Source organism: Macaca nemestrina, chromosome 7 (genome assembly GCF_043159975.1).
Source record: "Macaca nemestrina isolate mMacNem1 chromosome 7, mMacNem.hap1, whole genome shotgun sequence".
In the NCBI taxonomy this organism is placed as follows: Eukaryota; Metazoa; Chordata; class Mammalia; order Primates; family Cercopithecidae; genus Macaca; species Macaca nemestrina.
This window is the reverse complement of record NC_092131.1, coordinates 83,602,898-83,623,953: the sequence shown is the minus strand read 5'-3', so window position 1 is coordinate 83,623,953 and position 21,056 is coordinate 83,602,898. Positions and strand designations below refer to the sequence as shown.

Sequence of the window (21,056 nt, the reverse complement as noted above, 5' to 3'; positions counted from 1 at the left end):
CTTGTACCTCTGGTAGAATTCGGCTGTGAATCTGTCTGATCCTGGACTTTTTGGTTGGTAGGCTATTAATTATTGCCTCAATTTCAGAGCCTGCTATTGGTCTATTCAGGGATTCAACTTCTTCCTGGTTTAGTCTTGGGAGAGTGTAAGTGTCCAGGAAATTATCCATTTCTTCTAGGTTTTCTAGTTTATTTGCGTAGAGATGTTTATAGTATTCTCTGATGGTAGTATGTATTTCTGTGGGGTCAGTGGCAATATCCCCTTTATCATTTTTTATTGAGTCTATTTGATTCTTCTCTCTTTTCTTCTTTATTAATCTTGCTAGTGGTCTATCAATTTTGTTGATCTTTTCAAAAAATCAGCTCCTGGAGTAATTGATTTTTTGGAGGGTTTTTTGTGTCTCTATCTCCTTCAGTTCTGCTCTGATCTTAGTTATTTCTTGCCTTCTGCTAGCTTTTGAATGTGTTTGCTCTTGCTTCTCTAGTTCTTTTAATTGTGATGATAGGGTGTCAATTTTAGATCTTTCCTGCTTTCTCTTGTGGGCATTTAGTGCTATAAATTTCCCTCTACACACTGCTTTAAATGTGTCCCAGAGATTTTGGTATATTGTATCTTTGTTCTCATTCATTTCAAAGTACATCTTTATTTCTGCCTTCATTCCGTTATGTAGCCAGTAGTCATTCAGGCGCAGGTTGTTCAGTTTCTATGTAGTTTAGCGGTTTTGATTGAGTTTCTTAGTCCTGAGTTCTAGTTTAATTGCACTGTGGTGAGAGACAGTTTGTTATAATTTCTATTCCTTTATATTTGCTGAGGAGTGCTTTACTTCCAACTATGTGGTCAGTTTTGGAATAAGTGTGATGTGGTGCTGAGAAGAATGTATATTCTGTTGATTGGGGTGGAGAGTTCTGTAGATGTCTATGAGGTCCACTTGGTGCAGAGTTCAGTTCAATTCCTGGATATCCTTGTTAACTTTCTGTCTCATTGATCTGTCTAATGTTGACAGTGGGGTGTTAAAGTCTCCCATTATTATTGTATGGGAATCTAAGTCTCTTTGTAAGTCTCTAAGGACTTGCTTTACGAATCTGGGTACTCCTGTATTGGGTGCATATATATTTAGGATAGTTAGCTCTTCCTGATGAATTGATCCCTTTCCCATTATGTAATGGCCTTGTTTGTCTCTTTTGATCTTTGATGGTTTAAAGTCTGTTTTATCTGAGACTAGGATTTCAACCCCTGCTTTTTTTGTTGTTGTTGTTCTCCATTTGCTTGGTAGATCTTCCTCCATCCCTTTATTTTGAGCCTATGTGTGTCTCTGCACGTGAGATGGGTCTCCTGAATACAGCAAACTGATGTGTCTTGACTATCTAATTTGCCAGTCTATGTCTTTTAATTGGACCATTTAGTACATTTACATTTAAGGTTAATATTGTTATGTGTGAACTTGATCCTGTCATTAAGATATTAGCTGGTTATTTTGCTCACTAGTTGATGCAGTTTCTTCCTAGCATCGATGGACTTTACATTTTGGCATGTTTTTGCAATGGCTGGTACCTGTTGTTCCTTTTCATGTTTAGTGCTTCCTTCAGGATCTGTTGTTGGGCAGGCCTGGTGGTGACGGACTCTCTAAGCATTTGCTTGTCTGTAAAGGATTTTATTTCTCCTTCACTTATGAAACTTAGTTTGGCTGGTTATGAAATTCTGGGTTGAAAATTCTTTTCTTTTTTTTTTTTTTTAAATTTATTTATTATTATTATACTTTAAGTTGTAGGGTACATGTGCATAACGTGCAGGTTTGTTACATATGTATACTTGTGCCATGTTGGTGTGCTGCACCCATCAACTCGTCATTTACATCAGGTATAACTCCCAATGCAATCCCTCCCCCCTACCCCCTCCCCATGATAGGCCCCGGTGTGTGATGTTCCCCTTCCTGAGTCCAAGTGATCTCATTGTTCAGTTCCCACCTATGAGTGAGAACATGCGGTGTTTGGTTTTCTGTTCTTGTGATAGTTTGCTAAGAATGATTGTTTCCAGCTGCATCCATGTTCCTACAAAGGACACAAACTCATCCTTTTTGATGGCTGCATAGTATTCCATGGTGTATATGTGCCACATTTTCTTAATCCAATCTGTCACTGATGGACATTTGGGTTGATTCCAAGTCTTTGCTATTGTGAATAGTGCTGCAATAAACATATGTGTGCATGTGTCTTTGTAGCAGCATAATTTATAATCCTTTACAGTATGGCGATTCCTCAAGGATCTAGAACTAGATATACCATATGACCCAGCCATCCCATTACTGAAAATTCTTTTCTTTATGAATGTTGAAATTGGCCCCCACTCTCTTCTGGCTTGGAGAGTTTCTGCCGAGAGATCTGCTGTTAGTCTGATGGGCTTCCCTTTGTGTGTAATCCGACCTTTCTCTCTAGTTGCTGTTAACATTTTTTTCTTCATTTCAACTTTGGTGAATCTGACAATTGTGTGTGTTGGAGCTGCTCTTCTCAAGGAGTATCTTTGTGGCGTTCTCTGTGTTTCCTGAATTTGGGTGTTGGCCTGCCTTGCTAGGTTGGGGAAGTTCTCCTGGATGATATCCTGCAGAGTGTTTTCCAATTTGGTTCCATTTTCCCCGTCACTTTCAGTCACACCACTCAGATATAGATTCAGTCTTTTCACGTAATCCCATACTTCTTGGAGCCTTTGTTCATTTCTTTTTACTCTTTTTTCTCCACACTTCTCTTCTTGCTCCATTTTATTCAATTGATCTTCAATTGCTGATGCTCTTTCTTCCAGTTGATTGAGTTGGTTACTGAAGCTTGTGCATTTATCACGTATTTCTCATGTTATGGTTTTCATCTCAATCAGTTCTTTTAAGGTCTTCTCTGCATTGATTATTCTAGTTATCCATTCATCCGTTCTTTTTTCAAGGTTTTTAGTTTCTTTGCGCTGGTTATGTAGTTCCTCCTTTAGCTCTGAGAAGTTTGATCGACTGAAGCCTTCTTCTCTCAACTCGTCAAAGTCATTCTCCCTCCAGCTTTGTTCCGGTGCTGGCGATGAGCTACGTTCCTTTGGAGGGGGTGCTGCGCTCTGATTTTTTGAATTTCTAGCTTTTCTGCCCTGCTTTTTCCCCATCTTTGTGGTTTTATCTGCCTTTGGTCTTTGGTGATGGTGACGTACTGATGGGGTTTTGGTGTGAGTGTCCTTTTTGTTTGTTAGTTTTCCTTCTAACAGTCAGGACCCTCAGCTGTAGGTCTGTTGGAGTTTGCTTGAGGTCCACTCCAGACCCTGTTTGCCTGGGTATCAGCAGCAGAAGCTGCAGAAGATAGAATATGGCTGCACAGCAAGTGTTGCTGTCTGATTCTTGCTCTGGAAGCTTCATCTCAGGCGTGTACTGCACTGTGTGAGGTGTGAGGTGTCGTTCTGCACCTAGTGGAGGATGTCTCCCCGTTAGGCTACTCAGGGGTCAGGGACCCACTTGAGCAGGCAGTCTGTCCATTCTCAGATCTCAATCTCCATGCTGGGAGATCCACTGCTCTCTTCCAAGCTATCAGACTGGGGCATTTACCTCTGCCGAGGTAAATGAGACTCCCAGAGGAGGAGTCTACAGAGGCAGGCTGGCCTCCTTCAGCTGTGGTGGGCTCCACCAAATTCGAGCTTCCCGGGGACTTTATTTACCTACTTAAGCCTCAGCAATGGCAGACACCCCTCCCCCAGCCTTGCTGCTGCCTTGCAGTTAGATCTCAGACTGCTGTACTTGCAATGAGGGAGGCTCTGTGGGCGTGGGACCCTCCTGTCCAGGTGTGGGATATAATCTCTTGGTGTGCCAGTTTGCTAAGACCCTTGGTGAAGCACAGTATTAGGGTGGGAGTTACCCGATTTTCCAGGTGTTGTGTCTCAGTTTTTCTTGGCTAGGAAAAGGGATTCCCTTCTCCCTTGCGCTTCCCAGGTGAGATGATGTCTCGCCCTGCTTCAGCTCTAGCTGGTCTGGCTGCACCAGCTGATCAGCACCGATTGTCCGGCACTGCCCAGTAGATGAACCCGGTACCTCAGTTGAAAATGCAGAAATCACCCGTCTTCTGTTTCACTCATGCTGGGAGCTGGGGGCTGTATCTTTTCCTATTCAGCCATCTTGGGCGCCAAATATACCAGTTTCGTTATCCACTTGTTGATTGATGGGCATTTGCGTTGGTTCCACGATTTTGCAATTGTGAATTGTGCTGCTGTAAACATGCATGTGCAAGCTTGTTTCTCGTATAATGACTTCTTTTCCTCTGGGTAGAGACCCAGTAGTGGGATTGCTGGATCAAATGACAGTTCTACTTTTAGTTCTTTTAGGAATCTCCACACTGTTTTCTATAGTGGTTGTGCAAATTTACATTCCCACCAGCTGTGTAGAAGTGTTCCCTGTTCCTTGCATCTATTCCTCTATGCCAACATCTACTGTTTTTTGATTTTTTGATTATTGCCATTCTTGCAGGAGTAAGGTGGTATTGCATTGTGGTTTTCATTTGTATTGCCCTGATCTTTATTGATGCTGAACAGTTTTTCATATGTTTGTTGGCCATTTGTAAATTTTCTTTTGAGAATTGTGTATTCATATGCTTAGCCCACTTTTTGATGGGATGTTTTTTTCTTTCTGATTTGTTTGAGTTTGTTGTAGATTCTGGATATTAGTCCTTTGTCAGATATATAGATTGCGAAGATTTTCTGACTCTATTGGTTGTCTGTTTACTCTGCTGATGGTTCCTTTTGCTATGCAGAAGCTCTTTTGTTTAATTAAGCCCTAACTATTTATCTTTGTTTTTATTGCATTTGCTTTTGGGTACTTGGGCATGAAATCCTTGCCTAAGCTAATGTCTAGAAGGGGTTTTCCAATGTTTTCTTCTAGAATTTTTATAGTTTCAGGTCTTACATTTAAGTCCTCAAGCCATCTTCGTTGATTTTTATATGAGGTGAGAGATGAGAATTCAGTTTCATTCTCCTACATGTGGCTAGTCAATTATCCCAGCACTATTTGTTGAAAAGGGTGTCCTTTTCCCACTTTATGTTTTTGTTTGCTTTGTCAAAGATCAGTTGGCTGTAAGTATTTGGGTTTATTTCTGGGTTCCCTATTCTGTTCCATTGGTCTATGTATCTATTTTTATACCAATACCACGCTGTTTTGGTGACAATGACTTTATAATATAATTTGAAATCAGGCAGTGTGATGCCTCCAGATTTGTTCTCTCTGCTTAGTCTTACTTTGGCTATGTGGGCTATTTTTTGGTTTCATATGAATTTTAGAATTGTTTTTTTCTAATTCTGTAAAGAATGATGGTGGTATTTTGATGGGGATTGCATTGAATTTGTAGATTGCTTTTGGCAGTGTGGTCGTTTTCACAATATTGACTCTACTCATCCATGAACATGGGATGTGTTTCCATTTGTTTGTGTCATCTATGATTTCTTTCAGCAGTGCTTTGTAGTTTTCCTTGTAGAGGTCTTTTGACTCCTTGGGTAGGTATATTCCTAAGTATTTTATTTATTTATTTATTTTCCAGCTACTGTAAAAAGGATTGAGTTATTGATTTGATTCTCCACTTGGTCGCTGTTGATGTATAGAAGACCTACTGATTTGTGTACATTAATCTTGTATCCAGAAACTTTCCTGAATTCTTTTATCACTTCTAGGAGCTTTCTGGAGGAGTCTTTTGGGTTTTCGAAGTAAACAATTCTATCACCAGCAAACAGTGACAGTTTGATTTCCTCTTTACCCATTTGGATGCACTTTATTTCTTTCTCTTGTCTGATTGCTCTGGCTAGGACTTCCAATACTATGTTGAAGAGAAGTGGTGACAGTGGGCATCCTTGTTGTGTTCCAGTTCTCAGAGGGACGACTTTCAACTTTTCTCTATTCAGTATCATGTTCTCTGTGGATTTGTCATAGATGGCTTTTATTACATTGAGGTGTGTCCTTTGTATGCTGATTTTGCTGAGAATTTTAATCATAAAGTGGTGCTGGATTTTGCTGAATGCTTTTTCTGCATCAATTGAGATGATCATGTGATTTTTGTTTTTAATTCTGTTTATGTGGTGTATCACGTTTATTGACTTGCCTATGTTAATCATCCCTGCTACTTGGTATGTAATCCACTTGATAATGATGGATTATCCTTTTCTTATGTTGTTGGATTCAGTGAGCTGGTATTTTGTTAAGGATTTTAGCATCTAAGTTCATCAAGGATATTGGTTTGTAGTTTTCTTTTTTGGTTATGTCCTTTCCTGGTTTTGGTATTAGGGTGATGCTGGCTTCATAGAATGAATTAGGGATCCTTCTTTCTCTATCTTGTGGAATAGTATCAAAAGGATTGGTACCAATTCTTCTTTGAATGTCTGGAAGAATTCTGCCGTGAATCCATCTGGTCCTGAATGTTTTTTTTTGTTGGTAATTTTTCAGTTACCAACCAAATTTGGTAATTTTTCAATTTCAATTTCACTGCTTGTTATTGGTCTGCTCAGGGTATCTAATTCTTCCTGATTTAAGCTAGTAGTGTTGTGTTTTTCCAGGAATTTATCTATCTCTTCTAGATTTTCTAGTTTATGTGCATAAAGGTGTTCATAGTAGCCCTGAATGATCTTTTGTATCTCAGTGGTGTCAATTGTAATATCTCCTGTTTCATTTCTTAATGAGGTTATTTGGATTTTCTCTCTTCTTTTCTTGGTTAATCTTGCTAATGGTCTATCAATTTTATTTATCTTTTCAAAGAAACAGCTTTTTGTTTCATTTATCTTTTGTATTTTTTTTTGTTTCAATTTCATTTAGTTCTGCTCTGATCTTGGTTATTTCCTTTCTTCTGCTGGGTTTGGGTTTAGTTTGTTATTGTTTCTCTAGCTCCTTGAGTTGTGACTTTAGAATGTTAGTTTGTGAGCTTTCAGTCTTTTTGATGTGGGCATTCAGAGCTATGAACTTTCCTCTTAGTATCACCTTTGCTGTATCCCAGAGGTTTTGATAGGTTGTGTCATTATCATCATTTAGTTCAAAGAATTTTTAATTTCCATAGGTATAGAACTTAAAGTATAATAATAATAATAATAATAATAATAATAAAAGAAGTTTTCATTTCTATCTTGATTTTGTTTTTGACCCAGTGCTCATTCAGGATCAGGTTATTTAATTTCCATGTATTTGCATGATTTTGAAGGCTCCTTTTGGGGTTGATTTCTTGTTTTTTTCCACTGTGCTCTGAGAGAGTACTTGATATAATTTCAGTTTTCTTAAATTTATTGAGGCTCATTTTATGGCCTATTATATGGTCTATCTTCGAGAAAGTTCCATACACTGTTGAATAGAATGTGTATTCTGCAGTTGTTGGATGAAATGTTCTGTTTATATCTGTTAAGTCCATTTGTTCCAATGTATAGTTTAAATCCATTGCTTCTTTGTTGGCCTTGTGTCTTGATGACCTGTCTAGTGCTGTTAGTATAGTATTGAAGTCCCTCACTATTATTGTGTTGCTGTCTATCTCATTTCTTAGGTCTATTAGTAATTGTTTTATAAATTTGGGAGCTCCAGTGTTAGGTGCATATATTTTAGGATTATGATATTTTCCTGTGGGACAAGGTATTTTACAATTATATGTCACTCTTTATCTTTTTAACAGATGTTGCTGTAAAGTTTGTTTTGTCTGATATAAGAATAGCTACCCTGCTTGCTTTTGGTGTCCTTTTACATGAAATGCCTTTTCCCACCCTTTTACTTTAAGTTTATGTGAGTCCTTATGTGTTAGGTGAGTCTCCTGAAGGCAGAAGATAGTTGGTTTGCTTTTATCCAGTCTGCAGTTCTGTATCTTTTTAAAAAATACTTTACATTCTGGGATACATGTGCAGAACGTGCAGGTTTGCTACATAGATATACACGTGCCATGGTGGTTTTCTGCACCCATCAACCCATCATCTACATTAGGTATCCATCCTAATGCTATCCCTCTCCTAGCCCCCCACTCCCTGACAAGCCCCAGTGTATGATGTTCCCCTTTCTGTGTCCGTGTGTTCTCATTGTTCAACTCCCACTTATGAATGAGAACACGTGGTATTTGGTTTTCTGTTCCTGTGTTAGTTTGCTGAGAATGATGGTTTCCAGCTTCATCCGTGTCCCTGCAAAGCACACAAACTTATCCTTTTTTATGGCTGCATAGTATTCCATGGTGTATATGTGCCACATTTTCTTTATCCCATCTATCATTGATGGGCATTTGGGTTGGTTCCAAGCCTTTGCTATTGTGAACAATGCTGCAGTAAACATACGTGTGCATGTGTCTTTATAGTAGAAAGATTTCTAATCCTTTGGGTGTATACCCAGTGATGGGATTGCTGGGTCATATGGTACATCTAGTTCTAGATCCTTGAGGAATCGCCATACTGTCTTCCACAATGGTTGAACTAATTTACACTCCCACCAACAGTGTAAAAGCGTTCCTATTTCTCCACATCCTCTCCAGCACCTGTTGTTTCCTGACTTTTTAATGATCGCCATTCTAACTGGTGTGAGATGCTATCACATTGTGGTTTTGATTTGCATTTCTCTAATGACCAGTGATGATGAGCTTTTTTTCATAGTTTTGTTGGCTGCATAAATGTCTTCTTTTGAGAAGTGTCTGTTCATATCCTTTGCCCACTTTTTGATGGGGTTGTTTGTTTTTTTCTTGTAAATTTGTTTAAGTTCCTATAGATTCTGGATATTAGAACTTTGTTGGAGGAATAGATTGCAAAAATTTTCTTCCATTCTGTAGGTTGTCTGTTCACTCTGTTGATGGTTTTTGCTGTGCAGGAGCTCTTTGGTGTGATTAGATCCCATTTGTCAATATTGGCTTTTGTTGCAATTGCTTTTAGTGTTTTAGTCATGAAGTCTTTGCCCATGTCTATGTCCTGAATGGTATTGCCTAGGTTTTCTTCTAGGGTTTTTATGGTTTTGGGTGTTACATTTAAGTCTTTAATCCATCTTGAGTTAATTTTTGTATAAGGTGTAAGGAAGGAGTACAATTTCTGTTTTCTGCATATGGCTAGCCCGTTTTCCCAGCACCATTTATTAAATAGAGAATAATTTCCTCATTGCTTGTTTTTGTCAGGTTTGTCAAAGATCAGATGAAAACCCCAATTTCTTTTGCACCAACCCAATATTTGTGGATCTTTGAGATTCCTATATCTCTTGTAAGACTTGAGAAGTTTTTAGCTGCTATTTCATTTTATAAGTTATCTATGCCTTTTCTCATCTCTTTTTCTGGAATGCCCAAAATTCAAATATTTGGTGGTTTTATGGTGTCTCATGTCTTATATAGCTTTCTTCATTTTTTGGTCTGAGTTATTTCAAAAGACTTGTCTTTGAGTTCAGAAATTCTGTCTCATGCTTGCTTGATCTAGTCTATTGTTAAGGCTTTCAGTTTTGTTTTTTTTTTTTTTTGAGACGGAGTCTTGCTTTGTGGCCCAGGCTAGAGTGCAGTGGCCAGATCTCAGCTCAGTGCAAGCTCCGCCTCCCAGGTTTGTACCATTCTCCTGCCTCAGCCTCGCGGGTAGCTGGGACTACAGGCGCCAATCACCTCACCTGGCTAGTTTTTTGTATTTTTTAGTAGAGATGGGGTTTCACAGTGTTAGCCAGGATGGTCTCGATCTCCTGACCTCATGATCCGCCTGTCTTGGCCTCCAAAAGTGCTGGGATTACAGGCTTGAGCCACCGCGCCTGGCCCAGTTTTTTTTTTTTTTTTTAATTTTGTTCTTTGAATTGTTAAGTTGCAGAATTTCTGTTTGGTTCTTCTTTGTGATAATTATCTGTTTGTTAAATTTCTCAATTAGATCATGAGTTGTTATTCTGATTTCTTTGTATTGTTTATTTATGTTCTCTCATGTATCACTGAGCGTCTTAAAGATCATTATTTTTAATTCTTTTTCAGGCATTTCATAGATTTTTTTTTTGTTGGAATCTGTTGCTGGATAATTATTTTGTTCCTTTGGGGTATTATATTTCTTTGCTTTTTCATGTTTCATGCGTTCTTACATTGGTATCTACATATCTGGTATAACAGCCACTTTTTCCAATTTTATGGATTGGCTTTCACAGGACAATACTTTTTTCTTATAGGTGTATCTATAGTGTTGGCTGGGTAAAGTACTTTGGCTTTGATTCTGGGAAGAGGCAGTAGTGTAGTCTCTATGTGATTTCTTTGGGTATAATCAGTATCAGTGGTGCCTGTGAGTTCCTCAGTATCTTAGGCTGCAGTTGTTAGTGGAGGCTATGGTAAAATTTTATTAAATGGGGACACCAGGTGGGCTGGTCTTTGGGCACCAGTAGTGGCAGAGGTGGGTAGGATAAGCTGATCCTTGGGCTCCTGGGCAGTGTACATGAGCATTGATGGTGTGGGTTTGTTCAGGTCAATTCTTGAACCTCCAGATGGCTTGCGGCTTGCTTGGTTGCCAGCAGTGGCAGGAGTGCGCCAGGTCTTGGTGATGGACCCAAGGAAGGAGGGTCCTTGGGTCTCTGGGTGGTTTGTTTGGCATTTGTGATGGCAGTAGCAGTGTCAGGTCAACCCTCAGGCTCTCAGGAAGCATGTGCATGTGTTAGTGGTGGCAGTAGTAGACTGGGTGGGCTAGTCCTGAGGCTCTCAGGTGGCATGTGCAAGTGGTTGATGGTAGTGGTGGTGGCAGCAGGCTGGGCAGGCCTGTCCTCTGGCTCCTGGTGAGTGTGCATAGGTGCCAGTGGTGGTGGGCAGAATGGGTCAATCTCTTGGACCCAGATGGTGTGTGAGTGCCGTTAGGCTGTGTGGGGATGATCTCGGTCTCCCAGAAGGTGTGCATGGGGGCCTGTAGTAGCAGGAGGGGCAGGTCCATCTGTAGGCACCCGGATGATGCATGTTGTTACTGACAGGGGCAGCGCCAGCCAAAGTAGTCCTGTCCTCAAGTCGTCTGATGATATGTGCTGGTGCAGACTGCAATGGGTGGGGTGGGTTGATATCCAGGCCCCCAAATGGTGCACTTGAGTGGTAGCAGAGGTGATGGTAGCAGCAGTGGGTAGGGTGGGCCTGTCCACAAGCTCTGGGACAGAGTCCATGTGGGCCAGTCCCCAGGACCCTAGAAGGTGCATGCTGGTTCACAGTGGCACTGTTGTATGAGTTGGGGAGGGCGGGGACACAGGGTTGCTGTCAGTGGCAGTGGTCCCAGGCAGATGACTCTCAGGCTCAGAGGAAGATGCACTTTGGCTCACTTTGGTTCAGGGACAGGCTCCCTGATGCACTGTATCTCTTGTTCCCTAGGTTATAGGATACTGTGTGGGCCAGAGTGCTGGGGACCCAGCTGCATGGTGAGTCCAGCCAGTGTTGCAATGCTGAATTCCTTTAGGTGGATGTGGGGGGATGTCAGCGTGGCTTCAGGGATGTTGAGATGCAGGGGCTCTTGGGCCCCAGGGCGAGCTATAGTCTCATGGGAGATGGGCTCTCAAAATGGTGCCATGCTTAGCTGCTTGAGTCTCAAGGGGTGTGTGGGACTCAGCATGAACTCCCTTTTCGGAACAATGCCATCACATGGATTCCAGGCAGCTACCTATACTAGTCTAAGAGCCTATAAGCATTCAAAGGTTCTCCTGTGGCTAGGGTTGCAGAAGTCCATGGTGGGAATTGCACTCCTGTTTGTCTCTCACTTACCTCTTCCCTGCGCTGCGGAGTTTCTCCTGGCTTCAACCTGACCCCAGCCAGGCTGGCTGCTTCACTTCCCACTCCTTCCATGATTTGGAGGTTTCCCGTCACTTTCCTGCGAATTCTTATGTTCTGTCTTAGAAATACTGTTTGATATGTGATTATCTGCCTACTGTGTTGGTCCTTCTTTGTGGAGGAAGCGAGTGCTTCTGGCTAGTGCCTCTAGCCAGCTATCTTGTATCACCTAATATTAAATGGAAAAAGTAGAATGTAAAACTGTGTACAATTTGGCACAAATTTGACAGAATTGTGGGAAAAGGGCAATAATCAGAACAACAATTTTATGTGATTCTTATTTTCATCTTTATATTATTGATTTTTCTATAATGGATATGTGTTCGTTTCATAAGCAGGAAACGAACTGTAGAGCACATGATCCTTATAAACAGTAAACACCATTAAGCATTTTGATAGAGACAAGCTGGCAGTTTGGCAAAATAATTTCCTTTTCTTCTGAGGGAAGAAATGCAGTTCATTTCATTGATGAGCTACGTTGTCCAGCCTCGCTTGGGATTAGGTGTGGCTGTGTGATTGTTGCAATAAATGGACGTGAGTGGAAATGATGTGGGCACCTTCCAGACCTGGCCCAGAACACATTCCTATGCCTGATAATCTAGGCTTTTCCTCTTCCACGGTTTGATGCAGAAGAAGTTGGGGAAGCATCTTTAGAGAACTGAGCCTGGATCTCTTAATACTGGGCTGACTATGTAATTTGTTGGCCAAACTGGAACACGTGAGAATAAAAGGATACAAGTGTTCACTGGGAATATTCATTTTGTACTGTGTGTGGACAAGAAATCAACTTCTGTTGTGCTAGTCACTGAAATTCTGAAGCTTATTTGTTATAATAGGGTTATCTTAACTGACACGTGTACAAACTTAAGCCAACCTTTTTCTCATATGGAATATTGTTAAAAAATAAAGTTAATATAATAGTCATAAAATTTAAAAAGTTAAACACATTACAAAATAGAAAGACGAATCATGTCAGCCTTAATCCTACCACCCAACTGACCGTTAACAGAAATGTATTTTCACCCAGATTGTTTCTTTGTATATTTTTACATAGATGTGACTAAAATATATTTATTTTTAATATTTAATATATTATTTTGAACCATATATTTTAAACTAACACATTTTCCTCATTTTATTAAAAATGTCATTCATATCTAATAAACAGACTTTTAATTTACTACTAAATAATACATAAAAGTTATAGAAAAATTAAGAAAATAGATATGTAGGAAGCAAAAATCCTACAGGAAAAATGTGTATATAAGCACCACAGATGTGATGGCTCACACCTGTAATACCAGCACTTTGGGAGGCCGAGGCAGGTGGATCACCTAAGGTCAGGAGTTTGAGACCAGCCTGGCCAACATGGTGAAGCCCCTTTTTTACTAAAAATACAAAAAATTGGCTGCGTGGTAGCACATGCCTGTAATCTCAGCTACTTGGGAATCTGAGGCAGGAGAATCACTTGAACCACAGTGACCCGAGATCATGCCACTATACTTCTGCCTGGGTGACAGAGCGTGAGATTCTGTCTCAGGAAAAAAAAAAAAAGAAGAAAAAAAGAAAAGAAAAGATGTGTATATAAGCACAAATTTAATTGTAGTATATACCAATCTCTAATCTATTTTAACACAAACATACATGGTGAATATTCTTCCATGTGACAAAATGTAGTTATATGTCATAACTTCAGGGATTCCATAGTGTTTAACAATATGCAGCTTTAAAAAATGAATCCCCCAATTAGTGCTGGATATTTGCATTGTTTCTAAGATTTTACTTGTGTACCAAGGTTGTTATAAGGAACAACTGTGTTCAGTTTTCTTGGTGTGGTTGATGGCTAGGTCAAATACTTCTTTTTTTCCACATAAAATCCAGCTTCTGCAGGACAAAGAATCTCTTTTCTTTTTTTGGATCTTTGTGTACAAGCTGTGAAAATACCATTTTCTCAGTGCTCATGCTGAATCTGAATATCATCGTTTTTGTGAATCCTTCCCAATCAGATAAGCAAAATTATTACAATTTTAATTTGTATCGATTAGTTATTGAACGTTTACTTTTTCCAAATGTTTATTAGTTTTTTTTTTTAAATGAACTTGCCTATTAATGTTGTTAGCCTAGTTTTTTATAGCTGTGGATAATGTAGATGTTAATGGCTGCAAAATGGATATGTTGAATTCCTGATATTTTACCATTTCCCTATTTAGGACATTAATGCTGATTCTAATTTGGGACCTATTATTAAATAATGTTGCAATGAACATATTTATGAATAACCTTCACACACACACACACACACACACTCTTCAGATCTTACATAGGATAAAATCCCATGCTCAATGTCAAGTGTTTCTGTCAGATCTAAGAGGGAAGACTGACCCATCAGGCACTCTCCTACCAGGGTCCTTTGGAGCTGGTGGCAGAAATCTTTGGCCACTTTGCTGCTGTCTCTGACTTACACCCTGGGACTCCACAGAGCTCTGCTTGGCTGGCTTTTTGGGGTCTTTGTGCTTCTTCTATGTGATGGCCCCCTGACTCCTACGTGTGCTGCTGGTCACTTGCTTATCTCTGCATGTGTTTACTCCTTTCTCACCTGCCCTACTGCCAGTGCTGCTTCCCAGGGAAAGGCTTGGGAGATGGACATCAGGACAGCCTTATGTGAAAAATAAGTCTATTTGTTTTTCCTCTTATTTTCAATGTGCTGGATTTTTTCCCTGTATGCAGGTGATTTATTTGTTATTCTTTTCAGTGAAGTTTCTATTTTTTTCAGTGTTGGTCCCATTTGATTCAGTGTTTGCCAGCTATTGTGAGTTTATAGTGTTCTTTCACATTTAACTCATTAGCGGTACTATTTGAGAGCTCAGGATCCTAAATAAAGTCAATGGGGTCACTATTATATTAACTGTCTCACACTTGAACTGTAGCATTTCTTAGGTTTGTGGACTGAGGTTAATGTCTTCCATATGCAGAATAAGCAAAGCTAAGGCTGTTCTGGTTGTCTTCTTCCTTCCTGATATAATTTGGCTCCATATCCACGCCCAAATCTCACCTTGAATTGTAATAATCCCACATGTCGTGGGAGGGACCCAGTGGGAAGTTATTAAATCAAGGGGACTAGTTTTCCTGTGCTGTTCTCATGATAGTGAATAAGTCTCACGAGATCTGATGGTTTTATAAAGGGGAGTTCCCCTGCACAAGTTCTCTTGCCTGCTACCATGTAAGACATGACTTTGCTTCTAATTCACCTTCTGCCATGATTGTGAGGCCTCTCCAGCCATGTGGAATTGTGAGTCAACTAAACTTCTTTCCTTTATAAATTACCCAATCTCAGGTATGTTCTTATTAGCAGTGTGAGAACAGACTAATATATTTCCACACCTCTGGACCCAGACTCCACTGAGCATAGATTAAAAACTTTAGGACCTGAGAATCTCCAAGTCTCTTCTAATTTCACACACTGTCCTTCTGGGATCAAACCAGATCATGCATGTGAGGCTGTAATGAACACTACAGGTAGAATATAGATAATTTAATTATTTTTAAAACACGATTTCTTGTGGATTATAAATACAGATCCATTTGTGCCAAACTGATCTGCCTGGTAGAAGCAGAGGAACCAGGAGAATTGAGGTGAAATTTTTTATCGTTGTAAAATTTCCAAAAGCAGAGACAGGGCCTATTATATGCCTGGCACAAAGAGAGAGATCAATCAGCAAGTATTCGTCTATTGATAAATGGCATAGTGTTACTTCCAGCCCAGTGGCCCTGGAGCCCTCTGGGGCACAGCTGCCATAACGCCGGATTGCCAACAGGGGGAGTCTGGGTCTGAGGCCAGGCTAGGCTGAAAGATACTGAGGCTGCTGAGTGGCTCCACAGAAAGTGATGCCTGAGCCCCTGGGGAAAGCTGCGCTGGACTGAGGGCCTCAGCCAGCCTTGCCCAGGTGGAAGGTGAGAGCTGGCTCCTCTGATCAGCATCAGATGGGCTGGCAGCCCAGGTCTGGCTGGAACAAGCAGTGGAGAAGAATTCACACAGAGCTGGGAACTCTGTTAGCGAGATGAGAGAGAGACTGGCTTCAGAACAGGATGAGCTAGAAGGGAAAGAAACTGGTATCCAGGGCACTTGGGTGAAAAACACTTGGGAGCTGGGAAGGCCAGTCAGGAAGGAATAAGGTTGACTGAGCTCAGGGCTGGGCCTGGGGCAGGGAAATGGGACCTAGGTGCAGAGGAGCATCTCAACCTCCTAAGCCGCAGGCAGACCTGGCTGTGGGAGAAGCCTGCCCCCGCCGGAGAGACAGGAAATAGGTAAAAGGAAACTGGGTACTCACGGCATAGTTTCTTGGAAATGGGAAACTGGGTACTCACGGCATGGCCCCTGGCCTTCCGGGTCCCTGGAGTTAGTTCCTTTCCACTGCCCCGCTCCATTCTCTGCTACGTTGTTAGGGGAGTAGGTGGTTGGTTTAGGGATGGTAAGAAATTCCTAAGGTCCAGAGAGGTTTATTTATTTATTTTTTGTGAGGGGAGGGGGGGTGAAGATTGTTTATAATGGAGTTCAAACCAGCTCTGACAGAGGGTTCAGTATCAAAGACATGTGATTGAGAAATTGGTGAAAAAACTGTACAGCATGGAGTTTAGGGAGGAAGGAGGGCTGGGGGAGAAAGGAAGAAGCAAAAGCCGGAACTGTCAGCAGATGGCTGCCTGGAGCAGTGTTGTGGCATATTGAAGATGGTTCAGTGAATAAATAAGACTTCAGTCATATTTATGCTAGAGATCCATTTATTACAGTCCTGCAACCCCGACCGCCAACCCCTTGGGGATTCTTGCCTCTGTCCCAGAGATGGTCAGGCCCAGAGGAAGTTTAGTCTCATGCCTGCTGTTAGAGGCATTTCATTGTTCTCTTTATCCAGGGCAGGAAGTGTGAGACCTTCATGTAGACTCCTGGAGGTGTCCCGTTTATGCGTCCATGGGAGAAAATACCTTGGGCCACACGCTTACACACGAGGGGCCCCCCGGAGTCCCCCTGTGAACAGAGAGAGGAAAGACTGAGCTGGCCTTCCCTAGGATGGTTGGTCTCTGTTACGGATTTTGTGAGACGTCAGTGCCAGGCAGGCCTTGTCACCTCCCTGAGTCCTAGGTCTCTAGCATGGCCCTGGCTGTGCTTTCTGGCTCTCCCCAGACCAAGCCTTTCTCTGCAATTCTCACGGACACTTGGGTGATAAGTGACTGTGAGATGACAAATCCCTCCCCTCCAGCCACCCCAGTCCACCCAAGCAGTGGACACAGGCTGCCCAAGCTCTGGGCTGAGAGCATAAGGATCTGGCCACTGCCATACCCCAGAACTCCCTCAAGTTCCTCTCTCCCTGTGGTCTTTCTGGGTAGGGGCTGGAAATCCAACCTTGAAACCGGTCTTTGTCGTCTTTGGATCCCCCACACAAATCTCAGTGGCTTTGCTGTAATTGGCATGGAAGAGACGTTCACACTCCCAGTCCTTCTGCACTGTCAGCAACACTTCCTGCAGTGTGGCTGCTAAAGTGCCCGTTGAGACACGACCCCAGCCGGCCACACTGCACACTTGCCCTGGCTTCACCTGGACCTTGCTGCTAGGTAACCTGAGGGGCTGTACAGCTGTGGTCCGCTTGGCCTTTCTCTCCAGCTGGTAGGGAAGAAGCAAGAAAGTCCAGGTCAGGCAATGGCCTTCTGGGCCCCGACAGAGTGATGGGGCTGCACAATCTTCCCTCTCCTCTAAGGCATAGGAACTGACCAAGAGGTCAGGATGGAAAGGAGGGAAGAGCTCGTGTCACAGTGGCCACAGTGGGAGTGGAACCAACTGGACCAAGAAGAGCAAGAGTGGCAGGAGTGTGCCTCACCTGCAGTAGCATGATGTCGTTGGAAAAGTTCTTAGGATTATAGGCTGGGTGGGGGATGGCTCTTTTCACAGGGATAATCTGCTGGGTCCGCTCCTGTTCCTTGATATTATGGGCCCCCAAGGTGACATTTATGGAGCTGCACAGAGAGCAGAGTGAGGATGGGGGTGGAGTCACAGAGGATACAGCCCAGGAGTAGTAAAGAGCAGATGACAGCTAGGGCAGGGTGGGGCTGCAGCTGAGGGGAAGTTGAGGGGACAGGAGGGCTCCAGGGCTGAGTGACTGTGCCCTCTGCTTCACAAAGACATGAAGAGTAGGGCTTCTGGGGGCTCTCTCTTGCCTTCAGGAAATATCATGAAATTGCTCGAGTTTGCATTTTGATCCTTAATGCATGGATTTCAACCTTTACCACTGCTTTATTTGGCCAGTGTGTGAAACTGTGCCACTTGCTCTGACCTCTGACCCTCTGACCCTGTCCTATTTCTCATCCTCTCTTCATCCTAGTCCTATTCCCAGGTGGCTGCTCCAATGAGCTTTCATGGGCTTGCATTACCAGGAACTCTGGAAGCTCCCGTGGGCTGCAGTCCCCAGAAGAAAACAAGGGTCCCTGTAGGGGGGGCTCAGAAGGTGAGCTGGTGTTGCTCCTTACCTTCCCAGGCAGTGAGCAGCTGTCAGCACAAAGTCCTTTCTCACTAGGATGCCACCACACCTCTTCCTACTCTTCTCATCCAGAAACTGAACAAAGGCCATGTAGGGGCGGGAGTGGGGCTTGGCCTCATGGCCCCCGATGATCTCCTCTGAAAGGAAAGGCTGGAAGATAAAGTAGCTGGGGATGGCTGCGGTCAGGAGAGAAGGCTTAGGATGACAGTGATTGACGGTGAAGTCTTTTGTGTGCTGCAGACAGTGAGGGAGGGTCCTCCTGAGCTCTGCAGGCAGCACTCCTTGCAGGCAGAGTAAGCTTTTCTGAACTTTAAGTCTCAGAACCTTCTCTCAGAAAGAATGGGCAGTGCTTGACTTCTGCGTCCTACTGCAGAAACATACATGGAGGAAGAAAGATCTATTTTCACAACGGTAGAGCCCCAGAGGATCCTGGACTGTACTTCCCAGGCTCCTCCTTTTTAGTGAGTCTCTCTGATCCCTCTGAGCCTCTGCTGTCCTCCGGATTGGTGCCATTTTCTAATGATCTACCCATGAGCTTCTGGAGTTGGATTTTCTAAAATTCTCATGTGCCAGGGCCTAACACATTCTACGTTCTCAGTAAGTGTTGTTTGGTGCGTAAATGAATAGCCTCCAATTAGCCTTTAGCTGAGGTTTAGTGGGGGTAGTGCTGGTGGGACTGAGGACCTCAGGGATATTAGAGGGAGTACCACCAGGTCAGTGGAGTAGCTGAGGGCCTGGAAAGGCAGAAGGGAGTGGAGAAACCAACTAAAAATGAATTGCAAAGCCTAGGTGGAGCCAAGGTAGCGGGAGAGCTATGGATACAGTCATCTTGCCGCCTCTGAGATAAGTTGTACCATGGACTTCTCTCCTGGGCAGGGGTGATTGGGTGGGGGCACTGAATAATTTAAGTGGTTCTTAAGCTGGGTCCAGAGATAACTCCCATGACTGCAACTTGGTGTCTGAGCTCCTCTTTCCTGGGTTGGAGTGTAGAATAATAATTACTTATCTTTTTCAGCTTCACATTCCCCACCAAATGCCTTTCTAAGAACAATCCACATTCCAGGTCATAAAGGAGAGGTCTAGGGAGAGGCTAACACCTATTAAACCTTTTAGGGAACACCCTTCATTTTTGGATCTTTGCTGAGTCTCTATCTAGCCTCAGATTTATAAGTCTGGGTGTGGAATAGGAGCTGCGCTCAGATTGAGGAAAATTCCTGACCAGTGCTCATAGGTACAGGGTATCTTATAAGATGGGTTCAGGCCTCTAGAATAGGGATAGTCACTTACCTGTCCCAGCCCCAGGGGTCAGAAGAAAGGCCAACAGGAGCAGAAATGGCTGCATTTTCTCAGGAAGGCTGCCCGGGTCAGAGCTGTTGGTGTTGACTCCTTTCAGAAACAAAATGCTGGAGGGGGATGAAGGTGGGATTGGTACAGAAACCTCAGAGACCTCCTAGGCTTGTCCCCTTCTGGTTTTGATGGGTGTCATTATAAGGGTGGTTTATTAAAATTCTCTCGTTTGGTTTAAGTCGACACGGCACTGTCACCACATTTACACCCCTGCTGCTGAGTAACAAGGTGAAAGCAAGAATAAAGAACAAGGAGGTGGAACTGTTGAAGTTGTGGCTGCAGCTAGCAGAAAGGCTGGTACCGAAGAAGCTCCTTAGTGACTGAGAAGAACCAAGAATGTCTCCTTTTCTCAGTTCTTGGCTCTTTTTCTACTCAGATAAAATCATGAATAATTATTTAGCAAGCCAGATCCAGGGATATGAGAGTCATGACTCTTGCCGTTGAAGAGTTGATGGTTAGCAAGAGTGGACTGAAAATCTGTGGTTAGAGCACAAGATGGTAAGGGCCATGGTGGGGAAATCTGCTCGTTGGTGTGAGATGGAGGCTGGACTTGCCTTACCAGTATGCAGAGTTGCACACACCCAACAAATACTCCAAAAGGCAACCCATTCCTATCTTACCACTATCTTGGATTCATATTGTTGGAATATTTAGAATCCCCTCTTTAAATATAAATATTCTGTGACAAAGATAACTTTTGTATTCCACAGTTCTGCACACAAGTTCTGGACTTGATATTTATTGAACCAAAATTAGTCATCATTGCGTCCACTGAAGTGTAGTGCTTTATGCTTTGGTTATTTAGCCCTCCTTAAGCAGAGGTAGGGACTGTTCCACTCCATCCATGCTGCTTATGAATGAGGAGGGGATTTCCCTTGAGAAATGCTAGTTGTTGTTGCCAGGTGATGGAAAAATGGATGCTGATCATCCTGATAATAACTGTCCACTAAGGCCGGGCATGGTGGCTCACGTCTATAATCCAAGCACTTTGGGAAACCGAGACAGGTGGATCACGAGGTCAGGAGATGGAGACCATCCTGGCTAACATGGTGAAACCCTGTCTCTACTAAAAATACAAAAAAATTAGCTGGGCATGGTGGCAGGTGCCTGTAGTCCCAGCTACTCTGGAGGCTGAGGCAGGAGAATGGCTTGAACCTGGGAGGCGGAGCTTGCAGTGAGCTGAGATCGCACCACTGCACTCCAACCTGGGTGACAGAGTGAGACTCTGTCTCAGAAAACAAACAAACAAACAAACAAAAAAACTGTCCACTAAGTATTCTCTCAGTTTCCAGAGAGCCATGTCTCTGATGTCCCTTGGCTCACAGTCATGGGCTGTCCATAAACAAAAATGTGTATATATACATATGTTTGTATATTTATGTATATGTATATATACAAATATATATGTATAGTTAAGTAGAGAACATGTAAATGATAACATTAAAATTACCGA

General features: G+C 42.5%; 1 protein-coding gene across 2 annotated transcripts; it reads right to left on the bottom strand.

Annotated features, from left to right (window-relative positions):
• Positions 1–16,403: 16,403 nt before the first annotated feature.
• On the bottom strand, positions 16,404–19,785 carry LOC105477884 (granzyme H). Of its 2 annotated transcripts, none has more exons than XM_011734769.2 (5): positions 19,544–19,785; positions 18,246–18,393; positions 17,600–17,735; positions 17,128–17,385; positions 16,404–16,752 (listed from the first exon to the last, which is right to left on the bottom strand). In XM_011734769.2, exons 1-5 carry the CDS (start codon positions 19,596–19,598, stop codon positions 16,609–16,611), a joined length of 741 nt encoding a protein of 246 aa, XP_011733071.2. In that variant the 5' UTR covers positions 19,599–19,785; the 3' UTR covers positions 16,404–16,608. The 2 variants fall into 2 exon arrangements, with proteins under 2 accessions (XP_011733071.2, XP_011733072.2); XM_011734770.2 differs by having other exon boundaries at positions 18,246–18,406; positions 19,544–19,631.
• Positions 19,786–21,056: the final 1,271 nt, after the last annotated feature.